Source organism: Saccopteryx leptura, chromosome 2, assembly GCF_036850995.1.
Source record: "Saccopteryx leptura isolate mSacLep1 chromosome 2, mSacLep1_pri_phased_curated, whole genome shotgun sequence".
In the NCBI taxonomy this organism is placed as follows: Eukaryota; Metazoa; Chordata; class Mammalia; order Chiroptera; family Emballonuridae; genus Saccopteryx; species Saccopteryx leptura.
This window is the reverse complement of record NC_089504.1, coordinates 210,649,524-210,662,294: the sequence shown is the minus strand read 5'-3', so window position 1 is coordinate 210,662,294 and position 12,771 is coordinate 210,649,524. Positions and strand designations below refer to the sequence as shown.

General features: G+C 40.2%; 1 protein-coding gene across 6 annotated transcripts in view; it reads left to right on the top strand.

The window, feature by feature from the left end:
• APP (amyloid beta precursor protein) overlaps positions 1–12,771 on the top strand; it is a 276,723-nt gene that overhangs the window by 176,146 nt on the left and 87,806 nt on the right. For 2 of the 6 annotated variants that reach the window (XM_066369935.1, XM_066369932.1), the window contains exon 8: positions 2,038–2,094. The exons of the other annotated variants lie outside the window; for them this stretch is intronic. In XM_066369935.1, coding sequence (XP_066226032.1) covers positions 2,038–2,094 — 57 coding nt within the window. The remainder of the gene's footprint in view (positions 1–2,037; positions 2,095–12,771) is intronic. 6 annotated transcript variants of the gene reach the window in all.

Genomic DNA, 12,771 nt, shown 5'->3' with positions numbered 1-12,771 from the left:
CTGTATGTTCAATCATGAGCACACACCTCTGTCTCTTTCTAATAAAGCATGACCATGGATGTGTTCTTTGACTAGCTGTGGTGCATACATCCTTCAGTCTCTAGGGACTTCTGAGTGCTTCTTTTAAGCCAAGCTGGAATTGCGGTTTCATCTTCTCAACTGTACTGCAAATGTATACATATGTGTTTGTCCATGTGTTTGGGTCTATGCATGTGCACTATATGTGCAAATAAGGTTTACCACTGGAATCCTGGCTGACGACACTTCGGTTGCATTGGTAAGGCATCTCTGCTGTGATGAGTACTGAGTTAATTCATAACATGGGACTTTTATTGTGGTGGCGAGGGAATGGGACTGAACTGAGCACTTCAAAATGCAGAGGAGCGAAATGTCCCTGTGGCTCGAGCAATGCCAAGCTTTTCATGTCTTCTCTTGGAAAGAGAAGAATACTCGTAACTAAGATTAGAAACATTCAATGACATAAAGCTCAAGGAATATAGTTTGCAAAGCCTATTCTCTTGAACCTGAAGCCTTTCAAAACTCAGGGGGATAAATAAATGAAGTCATAATGACTTAAACATGAGTTGAAACTTCTGGGAGTCATGCACCAGACCTGTGGGACTTCTGTTCTTAGCAGGTTTCCATGTTAAATTCCCAATTGTATTATATTTATTTAATGTTCGTGGGTAGGAAGTTTTGACTACTCAAGAAATAATAACTCAACTTGATAAATTAAATATTAAGTTTAATAATTGTTGTTTTGTTTGAGAGACTCCAGCCTTTTCTCCCTTGTGTTTGTGATGGTGACAGTCACCATTTCCTGCCTGGGATTTACAGGGATTATATAAATGGTTTTCCGGGACGATCATAAGATTAAGCTAAACAAAAACAGGACCTGCACTAATTTAGACCTTCTATTATGAAGCCCAGTATCCAAGTGGAATCTGATGAAAAAGTTCCTGTTGGTCTCTTGTGTTGGAGATGACTCCACTTCTGTCCTGGGTGAGAACAGTTATAGAAACTGGTAACCCCAAGGACATCTTTTCTGGCTCTGATTGAATGATTGCAGCTTCTAGCTCAAAAACTACTTTCTTCAGTTTCAAACAAAGAAGTTAATTAGGTCAGGTAACAGGGAACACAATGGGGGATTCTCTTGCCTGGAGTCTCTTGAACAAAGAGCCTTTGTTAAAGTCATTCTAACTGGTTTAGCGGCTGAGGAGATTTTGTGACAAATTTCCAACATTTTCCCTTCCCTGAAGTGGATTTTTTTTTTTTGTATAAACAGGTATGCATATAATGTATAAGAAAGAGGATTTTTAGAAGTTATTAACAAAAATGGATTTGCCTAAAGACTTAGAAACACTCCCTCCAATAAAAACCCCTACTGCAGCCCCTACACACACCCTTTCATTGGATCAGTTTGATTCAGTCTGGAAACTGGTAGCAAGGACCACAGGTCAGATGGAACCTCTGGATGGCACACATTTTGCTGAGATTTACAAAAGGTTCCTTTTCCCAACAAAGATATAATGGATAAGCCAGGCAGTTCTTAGTTTCAGGGGAAGTGGATTACAGAGTAATTTATCAAGAAAGCAAACAGGAGAGGCTGAAGGTCAGTTGGAGAGGTAGACAGATAAGTGAAGAGTAAAACTTAGGAAAATAGCCAGAGCCAGAGGCTGCCCTGCGAACGGATGAAACGATAAAGATACCGTAGAGAATGGATGGAATGAAATTGGTGATGCTCAATCCTAAGGAGAGAGGATGGGAATGAGAAATCCATCAACAGAGTACTGAAAGACAAAATATATGGCGTTCTGATATGTTATTGGACAGTGATATCTATGTTTATATGTTGACTTTGGTTCCATACTGGAGCCAAAACCCAAGATATTTGTTTAGTTTTTGTTTTTAATTCCATGATCTTGTTTTGTTTTTGTTTTTGTTTTCTTTGGGCAGTGGAATCATGTGAGTGAGTTTCAGCCATCATTCCCATGTTTTTATTTTTGTTTTTAGTTATGTTTTTTATTTTTTCCATAGTGTCCCAAAGTTTACTCAAGACTACCATGGAGCCTCTTCCCCAAGAGCCTGTTAAACGTACGTTGTAATTCACTTGATGGGAGGGGCAAAGGGGAGGAGTACATTGCATGGCTGGATTTTAAGTCCAGCATTGTCACCTAAGTCTTGCATGGTTCTGTGTTTCTTGCATACCTACCTGTCTTTTAATAAGATGTCTATTTCCATGACTTTGCTTGTAATTATGTATGATTATGCCAGATAACTTCAGCTATCTGGCTAAGGACATTGACTAAGCTGCTTCTATTTTCAATCAGTTTCCTTTTTAGCGAGCATGGTTCTATAAAATATAGTATATACAACATTACTGTTGTGTTTTACTTGGCATCCCTGTTTTATTGATATTTCCTAAAGCTTACCAATGCAACAGTTTAACAAGAGGCTATATTTTTAAGTGACTTGTTTCCCAGAAAGAAATATTTAATGTGCATGCATTGCATAACTATAAGTACTACCACTACTATATGTGCACTGGCTTCAGTGGTGTGTGTTGTAAGACAGCTGTCATGCTGTAGGAAATGAAAGGTCACCTGTATAATTCAGAGCCATCTCTGTTGCCTGTCCCTGAATGCACACTAGTGGGACATTATCATTAAGATATAGATCAAGAGCTTCCTCTAAAGAGGTATATCAACCTGCTGTACAGTGTCTGTGCTTTGTGATTACTGCAACTGGTGTATCAGTCTAGCTTGGTTTAAAAATGTGGTGTCAGACTCACAATGACTCATTTTTAAATTTGTATTCTATCTAAAAATGAATTTACCCAGCGTTAGGCTAGGGAGGGATACTATTGATAATTGTAGTTGCTGGAAGAAGGCACACACTTTCAGCTGTAGCTTAGATATAATGAACATTAGCATATTTGTTTGTTTATTGGGGTGATATTGGTTAATAAAATTATAGGTTTCAGGTGAACCATTCTATTATACATAATCTGTATATTTTATTGTGTGCTCACCACCCAAAGTCAAGTTTCATTCTACCACCATTTATTTCCTCCTTTACTTTCTTTCACCTCTCTCTATCTTTTCCCCAGAAAATTATCATTTTTCTATATTATCCTAAAAAAAATCCAGTTTCAAAATCTATGAAGCCAGTTATCTTTGTTTATAAAAGATAAATTAAAGTTAGAGAAATGTGTAATTTACAAAAGATATTATCATAGAAGAGTTTTTTAATGGCTTTCATAAGATTCAAATGATGTATAACTTTTGAAGGATGTGGTTTTTAGTACCACAATAAACATATTTCCTATGATTGTGTAAAAGTATTCTTTCTAAGAAGATTGGAAGGGAGTAGACATAGAAGGATTAGGAAAACTGTAGATATTATACTGTAGGATTGATAGTACATTCATCTGTATGGCCTGTTGTATTTTATGAGGCATTTTCATGGATCATTTATTTTCCTTAAGAACACTCTGTGGGCATTTTCCTTATTTTCTTTGTGCACATGAGCAAATGAGGCTTTTAGAGTTTAGTGACTTTTCCCCAGCCATCAAAATGACAGGACCAAGTTTGAAACCTAAATGATATTATGGCTATGCTCCATACCCCAAATGGCCAAGTATTTGGTTCTGACACTGTTTTTTAGATTAGAAAAAAATATATTTGAGGTTCAGAAGCTCATTTTAAGAATACAGAAGATAGTAGAAAGTGGATAAGAAATAGTAAAAACATTTTTTTATAAATGCCATGAATATAGCACACCTCAGTGAACTAAATGTCTTTCCCACCGTTACAAATAATTACACCCTTATAAATAATTACAAAACAATAATTATTTTTACTTTAAGTTCTATTGTATATTATTTTAGCATATAAACATTTTATTTTCCCATTTTCATTAATTAATGGAAATGAACATTATCATTTGATAAATTTATTTTCTTGAAGTACTTGCATCCTCAACTCTTCCAAACAGACATTGAAAATCTTCTTTTTCCCAGAAATTTGCTCCGTCTTTTTATAGGGTATTCGAATCCTGACTCTTTTTCATTCTAGGAGGATGAAGTGTGATTTTGGCAGTTAGATTTTTTTTTTAATTTATTTTTGATTGATTTTAGAGAAGGAGGAAGATAGAGACAGAAGCATCAATCTGCTCTTGTATGTGCCCTGACCTGGGATTGAACCTGCAACCTCTGCGCATCAGGATGGTGCTCGAACCAACCAAGCTATCTGTGCAGGGCGGCAGTTAGATTTTTTTTTATCTACCTACAAAGACTCTGCAGTCACAGCAAGTGAGGGTTTTGCAGTGTTAGTACAACCAGACTGGGGAAAACGTATAATTTCTAGTTATTTATAGCCAGTACCGCTATACTGTTTTATTTATAGCAAAGCTGCACATTTGAATTGAAAAAGGTCATAATCATCTGGAGGTCAGATGCAGGCAGCGGCTGGAGTTGGAGAATTGAGCCAGAACTACAAAGATAACCAAGCCCCTTTGATTTGGCCCCTTGGACCTGCACTTCGCACCTTCACCACCTAGGACTCCCTACCCAGCCTAACTGCAGGGTAGCTCTTGTCACAAAGGTGCTTAATTTTACAGATTCCTCAGTCTGAGTTACTTATAGTCAGATAATAAATGGGAAGTGAGATAGAAAAAGCTCTTCAGTTAAACTGATGGAAGGTCACACATGTTAGAGAAAATGTGTGATGATCTACATTATAAATACAAAGATTTTCCTGTTGAGCATTATTATAATTAGCTATTTCTAGATTTTAAATCTTTGTCATAAAAACAATTCAAACATTGCAATTTTAAGGGACACTGAATTAGGATAGGATGTTATCATCGGTAAGACTCTAAATTATTGATAGAAAGGATAGAGATGTGAGGCTAAGAGCTTTCATTTTACGCATAAACCTTCAGATTTGAATCCTTTTAAAAATCCCTTTTCCATTTGGGACAAAGAATCTTGTGAGACCCAAACTGTTCCTGACCTTACTTTCTTTCGGGTCTGCCCATTTGGGTTTAGAACAGTACAAACATTTCACATTCAGTCTGTCCAGAGCAATATTTGTGAACAGTAACATTACTACATAAATATTGACTGATTAGTTCATTTCAAATGACAGTAGGATCCTTTTCATTGTAGTATTCTCCCCATCAAATGGTGAACAGGCCCTGGCCGGTTGGCTCAGCGGTAGAGCGTCAGCCTGGCATGCGGGGGACCCGGGTTCGATTCCAGGCCAGGGCACATAGGAGAAGCGCCCATTTGCTTCTCCACCTCCACCCCCTCCTTCCTCTCTGTCTCTCTCTTCCCCTCCCGCAGCCAAAGCTCCATTGGAGCAAAGATGGCTCGGGCGCTGGGGATGGCTCCTTGGCCTCTGCCCCAGGTGCTAGAGTGGCTCTGGTCGTGGCAGAGTGACGCCCCGGAGGGGCAGAGCATCGTCCCCTGGTGGGCAGAGCATCGTCCCCTGGTGGGCAGAGCATCGCCCCTGGTGGGCATGCTGGGTGGATCCCGGTCGGGCGCATGTGGGAGTCTGTCTGACTGTCTCTCCCCGTTTCCAGCTTCAGATATTAGAAGAAAAAAAATAAAAATAAAAAATAAATAAATAAAAAATGGTGAACAGACTGAGTACTTAATGGCATTTAATCTCATCAAGAGCATTCTGCCAGTTTTTACTCAGCTGACTGCACCACGGGATCTGACCAAAGAGAATGACAAAAAGTGACTCATCTTGCTCCTTTCCTTGTGACGAGCTGTGCTGTAAGCAGCATGGAAAGCAAGGTCTCAGCCTCAACACTGTTGACACTTGGGTCAGATACTTCAGTGCTGTGGGTGCATAGAGGATGGTGAGCAGCCTCCCTGGCCTCCACCCACTGGATTCCAGTAACAGCACCCCAGCTGCGATGACTAAAAAGACCTCTAGACTTTGCCAAACGTGCCCTTGATGGGGGTAGGGGGCAAAATCATCCTCCCAGTTGAGAACCTCTAGTCTAATGTAACCCCATATGATTCAGAGACATAACTAGACTGATGTAAACATGTACACTTTCCGTACACTGGAAGGCAAGTTGAAGTGCTGGAATGTCAGAAGGCCTCCAGGTCTCAGCAGATGTTTATGAAATCGAATGTGTGAGACCACTATCGTAGCTCACGATATTTGCAAGTTAAGGCAGAAGTTGCTGTTCTGACTGTGGTGTTTGTTAGAGGCTTCATAGTTTTCCTACTCTTAAGAGAAACACTGGTCGGGAAGCAGAGAATAAAACCAACAGACCCCTGGGGGAAAGTGCATGTTCTTCAAAGACCAGCCTGTCTTTTCTCTGTGTCTTCCTCATTTCACCAAGTCCCAGCATATGCTAAGAATGGCCGTCTGAAGAGGTGCCACATAGCCTCGTTTACGCAGGTTATGTGACATCTAGGATGTAGCTTGGGATCATGTTTATGGCCATAGAGTCTCTGTACAGGGGTAGATCTGGCCTCATGAAGGATTGAGGAAGGGGTAAAGATTGAGGATTACGTATATCCAAATGGCCCAGATAGATTAGACTAGTCACACAGGCCACGCCACCACCCCAAGTTCTTAGTTGTTGCCTCAGAGGCACACAGTTTGCAAACTGTAGATAACTTGCTGTATGGCCTTTGAATGGACTGTGCCACCCTAGCCCAGAGTTGTCCTGTCCTGTCATAATGTCAAGGCCATTTAGTCTTTGGCCAGACTTGAGCCACTGTTCTTAATCACACTGTACTTGTTCTTCCCATTGCAAAATAGCAACTCTTAGTTTCTATTACCACATTCCCTAGCACTAACAAAGCTATGATATTTTTATAAAACTGCTAAGCATTATTTAAAAAAGTGAAAGCACTAAAAGATGTGGTGGTGCATTAAATTATGTCACATTAGTGCCAGTAAATCCAGTTACATTAATAAGTATGAGAAACTGTATCTTTGGTGTCCTGAAATGATCAGGATAAAAAAGAATGACCTTTTCCTCCAACTACCATGATGAGAAACCCTAACATTGAAAATAATTGATTTGTTCAATAAACCAGCATTAAATGAAAATAGAAAAGCTCATTTACTTAGAACAGTAAAAGAAATGCTCATTATATATGTGCTCTATTCTTTAGCTATTTCCAAAGAGTAAGCAGTTTAATAAAGAATTAGCAAAAATTTTTCTTTAAAAGGCCAGATAGTCAATATTTTAGGGGTTTTTTAGGCCATATGGTCTCTATTACAAGTATTCAACTCAGCAGTTGTAGCATGAAAGCAGTCACAGGCAACTGATAAATAAATAGATATGGCTGAGTCCGGTAAAACATTATTTACAAAAGACACCAGCAGGCTAACCCCTAGTTTAATAAAGCTGTTACTTTTGAGCCCAGGATGTGCTGGTGGTGAGGTAGGTATTTTAAAGGACATCAGCAAGGTAAACCAAATACGCTGCTTTCAATAACTTGACAGTTACATTGATGTGATGATACCCAGGAATGGGATGGAATTAAGTAACAGTATGAAGTAAAATATACAAGTGTAGGGAAAGCTTGTGGTCAAAGGCTGGAATAAAATGAAATTGATTGTATCCTTAAGACCGCCACAGAGGTTAATAGTTCCACCTGGCTTTTACAGCTACTATTTCTATAAAAATAGAAGATTTTGACTTTTTGAACTCGTCCATTGAATGTTGAGCAACTGTGACAGTTCAACCCTTTATGATCCACCATTAATGAAGTGGAAAATTGCTTCCAACAAATTGACAAAAAAGATTTAAAAATAAAAAAATTAGCCAGAGGTTGCCTGACCAGGTGGTGATGCAGTGGATAGAGCATCGGACTGGGATGCCGAGGACCCAGGTTCAAGACCCCAAGGTCGCCAGCTTGAGCGCGGGCTCATCTGTTTTGAGCAAAGCTCACCAGCTTGGACCCAAGGTCTCTGGCTCGAGCAAGGGGTTACTCGGTCTGCTGAAGGCCCGCGGTCAAGGCACATATGAGAAAGCAATCAATGAACAGCTAAGGTGTTGCAACAAAAAACTGATGATTGATGCTTCTCATCTCTCTCCCTTCCTGTCTGTCTGTCCCTGTCTATCCCTCTCTCTGACTCTCACTCTGTCTGTTAAAAAAAGAAAAAGAAAAAAAATTAAACAAAGGTTTAAAAAGTCTAAATGCCAGTTATTATCAGTATTGCTTCATGTGGTTGTTTTGGGGTTTTTTTGATTCAGTCTTGAGGATACTTCTGAATTGTAGTGCATTATGTAAGTAGGATGTATGTATTAATAAAAATAACACCAGCATTCATTCTTTCACACTTATTTCACATATTTGATAAAACGCCCACGTCAGTCTGTGTCCATAAGACAAAAAAGAAATGCAGTTTGGCTAGAGTATATAGTAAACACAGCATTGATTACATTTTTATTACCTTATGTCCACATGATGCATTGATAGGCTGCCAACTATGGTCGCACTGACTATGAACTAATGATACAAGGGCATGTTGGGAAAGTGCCTTTGTTCCTTTTTGTAGAGAGTGTATACCACATATAAAGATCTCAACCCGCTTTTACATTATAAATGATTCCCCTAACTTGGACTTGGTGGTGGTGATAGATAGTTGAGTTTCGCATGTGTTAGGGATTTTAGCTGTTTAGGAATTAGAGAAATGGAGCCCCTTTAAAAAAAAAAGTTGAGGTGGCGGTCTGCAAAGCTCTGCCATGTTTTGAGATTCAATTTTACGTGTTTACATTTCACCTATATATAAATTATCCTCATTGCCACCTCTCATACAAATTATAGCCATTTCAAGTGACAGAATTGCTAGAGCTGTGTGTAAAATAGCATTTTCAGTGATAAGGCAATGACTTATACAGGTCTTAATTTACTTTTATTTTCTCTCGTCAATGCTATGGAGGTAATACATTGCCTTTCTGCTGACAGAAAAAAACTAACCAAATTTTCTTGTTAGAATCCAATGTGAATATATTGACTAAATGCCATTTATTGCCTCTATTAAGGGAAACATATGCCTGGTAGCCAAGTGTAGGTGGTCAGAGTGGTTACTGTTTGAAGGTGGGATTATTTAACACCCTGACCCTCATTATGACTATAAAATTATGTCACCGTAGAATAGAGGCTGAGGAAACAAAACAATATCGAAATGATTGGGGTCATTTTTCATTATGTCTCTAGTTTTGGACTCCACATTCTGCTGTCTTTAGTATGACTATGAAATGGAGTACAATGCGATGATTATAAAATCAGTACTAACATGAGTATTTGGTGCAGGGACGGTCTAATTTGATGGTGTGCTTGATACAGAGGCCCTCCAAACAGGCAAGGAGAGTGATTTCTACCGCATTCCATGGATAACACCAATTTTCACCTTACTTTGGAGTAACCTCCTCCCTTATTGCGTTTTCTCAAAGGAAACACCAGAACGGAAATGTGTCGTTGGCATTGTGTTCCATGTGATGGCAGAGTATTTTGTGACCGGAACATTGGGTGCAGCACCAGGGTTCATTAATAAACTGAAAGCAAATCTGCTTCTCCTTACTCGCACCAAAAAAAAAAAAAAAAAAAAAAAATATCGAGCCCTGGCAGGTACTAGGAAGAGATTACAATGTGAAACGAAAGTGTTGTGACAAGCCTCAGTGCATCATTTTTTAATTGGAAACAAACCCTCACACATATGTGAAAACATGATCTCCCTATGTATCTGGTTACCTATGGTTTAGATAACAGCATTTGGTGATAAGAGAAGTGAATTTGATCCTTCCCCTCTGTGTGCTGGGTGGGTACCTGCCATGAAACTCCCTCACCACCTCCCTGCTACTTTTCCAAGCCATCTATCTCATCCTTGTCTTTACTCTTTCAAGATCTCCTTCCTTCCGCTTTGTCCCTTAGCAGAGTGACCCTTTCAAGTACAACCTATCACATTTTCCCCTCCTCATAACAGCCTGCATTAGTTCTTGTCCCCCACATTCATTCTGCCTCTCACCCTTCTCTCCCTTCTTCAACTCTGGCCACAATGACCTTGCTTCTCCTGGAATTTTCCAGGCACACTCACCTCTTAGGGCCTTTGTGCTAGTGCCTTCATCTGCCTGCCACGTTCATGCAGTGGGTAACTGGAAAGTGGGGCTTCGGCTCCCTGTGTAAATGTCACCTTCTCAAAGAGACCGGGCCTGGCCGCTCCTTACTGCTGAGGTCTCTCCCTTCCTCCAGGCCTTCCCCCTGCACTCCAGATTCTTCTCAGCCCTGAATTTCTCCATGATACAGATCATATTTTAACAATGTGAATTATTGTTTTGAAGTGGTTGTTTCTTCACAGGGACAAGGATCTTTGTTAGTCTGTTGGTTTCTTCCCTGTGCCTCCCATAAAGTAGAAGCTGTGGTATTATTTGGAGGAATAAAGGGATGAGCATGCTCTCTCAAGGCAGCAAGGCTACACCTGAGATACCTCTGACCTCCGGGTTTACAAAAAAGAAAAAGGGGCGAGACTTATATCAAAAGCATTTCTCACCCAGAATTCTACTGTGTTTGGAAGCAGAATGTTTACATTCAGGCAGTAATGTGCTGTGAGTTGGAACTGGATTTCTGTTGTATTTTATTTTGTTTGGTATTATGTGTAGCCATCCATGCTCAGTATAAAAAGGTATACACCCTACCATATTCTACAGGGCTGATAAGAGACTAAGAAAACAAATAAGAAGGTCATCTGAAAGTTAAAAACTTCTATATATGATAGTGGGAGTGCTGCTTAGGATTTGGCAGCAAGAGGTCAAAACCTAGAGCTAAAAATGCTTAACCCCCTTGGTTCCTGAGATTATTATTAGAGGAGAGAGCGGGGAGGGGGGGAGAGGGGGGCCACGTGGAGGAGTCCAGGAGAAGCAGCCAAGATGGCGAAGTGTTGAGTGGGAGGCCGGTTTGTGCGGAGTTTGTGCAGGGAGAAGGAAGGGGATGGGGAACACAGGTGAATGAGGCTGGTGAGCTGGAAACCTTTGATTCTGGGAAACTTGGATAGGTCGGTGGCTTTGTGAGCACTGAATGAGTGGGTTTTGGAGCCCTGTGTGTGTTTTTACTTGCCCGCTGGGTGCAAGCTAGGATTGAAGGTGATGGCCCACCAGTTCTTGGCTTCGTTGTTTCTTTACCGACTGTCCGAGTCCAATGCGAACCTGCATGGGCCAGGCAGCTGTGATTATGGTGGCTCTGGCTACTGGCTTTACAGAAGACTAATCTGTAAATGTCCGTATTCAGTTGATGCAGTCGATCCATTGCATGTGATGTGATGTATTTGTATCCAAATGAGTACTTTTTTCTTACAATTATTATTAAAAATTAATAGGCATGTGAAAGACTGGTGGCTGCGGCCACCATCACAGCCGCCTGGCCTGTGCAGGTTCACATTGGATTCGAACAGATGGTGGTGAGGCAACAAAGCCAAGAACTGGTGGGCCATTACCTTTGATCCTAGCTTGCACCCGCAGGCAAGAAATACACACAGTGGGAAAACACTTCCCTTTCCATTCAGGGCTCCCAAAGCCGCTGACTTGTCCGAATTTTCTTAGGATCGGAGGTTTGTACCTCGCGGGCCTTGTTCACCTCTGTTCCCCATCTCCTTCTCTCTGTACAAACTCTGCACAGGTTGGCTTCTCCTTCGGCGCTCTGCCATCTTGGCTGCTTCTCTCCCCCACGTGACCTTTCTCTGCTCTCCTCCAGCATGGGCTCCTCTGCCCATTTTATAGTGTAGAAATCAAAACCTTTAATCCAATATACAAACAAGGAAGTCTCTGTTACAAAGTCACTTATCTGAGGCATAATGGGATTCCTCATGATAGAGCACCACCTCACATCATGCAACAGTCAAGGATGGGAAAGGCTTAGTCTTAAAACTAAGGCTATAAAACCCTGCCTGCTTACAGCCTGTCCCTCCACACCCAATGCAAACTATAAGCAAGCAAATATATACATCATATTTACAAACTTATTTGACAAATAGCATGTAAGCATAATTACAATGTAAAATATTAAAAATGTTTTTATTATGCATTTATCATACTATAGTGTATTGTTGCAATGAATAAATGTTTCTTTTACGATAAAAAAAAAATGCTTAACCCTGAGTTTTAAATCTAGTTTTCTTTGGAAAGGTACCTTGCACAAGGTGTGAATGAGCGTATTTGAGCGGGGGCCAAGGACTAAAAGATTATTCAGATTCAGGATCTTTGCAGTCTTTCTCTTGAGCCCTGTTTCATAATCCTACTTCTGCTGAACATTGGTTGGAGGTCATTTATCAACTAGCACACAGAGCAGGAACAGCTTAGAAAATAGGCCGACAGATGTCATAACAAAGCTCATTTTTGGCCTATTCATGTTGTTCATTAACCAAAACAAACAGTTTCCAGTGCCCTAGACATGTCGATGGATTAGCCTTCACTACTCTAAATATTAACTTTATAGCCTTTTGATGGTTTGCCTAATCCTAAATTCAGATTTATTCGTGTGCATCTAGGGATGTGAATGAGTATGTTAAATGATAGTATTTCCCCTCTGTACAGTATATGTAATAGGGCAATTTTTCTTCTCCCCGCATGTGTCTAATGTCTGGCACAGTAGATACTAATGAAGGGAGGCTTTATTATCTGGCCAACTTGGATATTTGAGCCCATATCACACAATACTGAGGGAGCCTCAGAGGTGTTTGAACAGTGTAAACTGCTTTGTGGAAGTTTAAAAACAATAAATAAACAAACAAACCC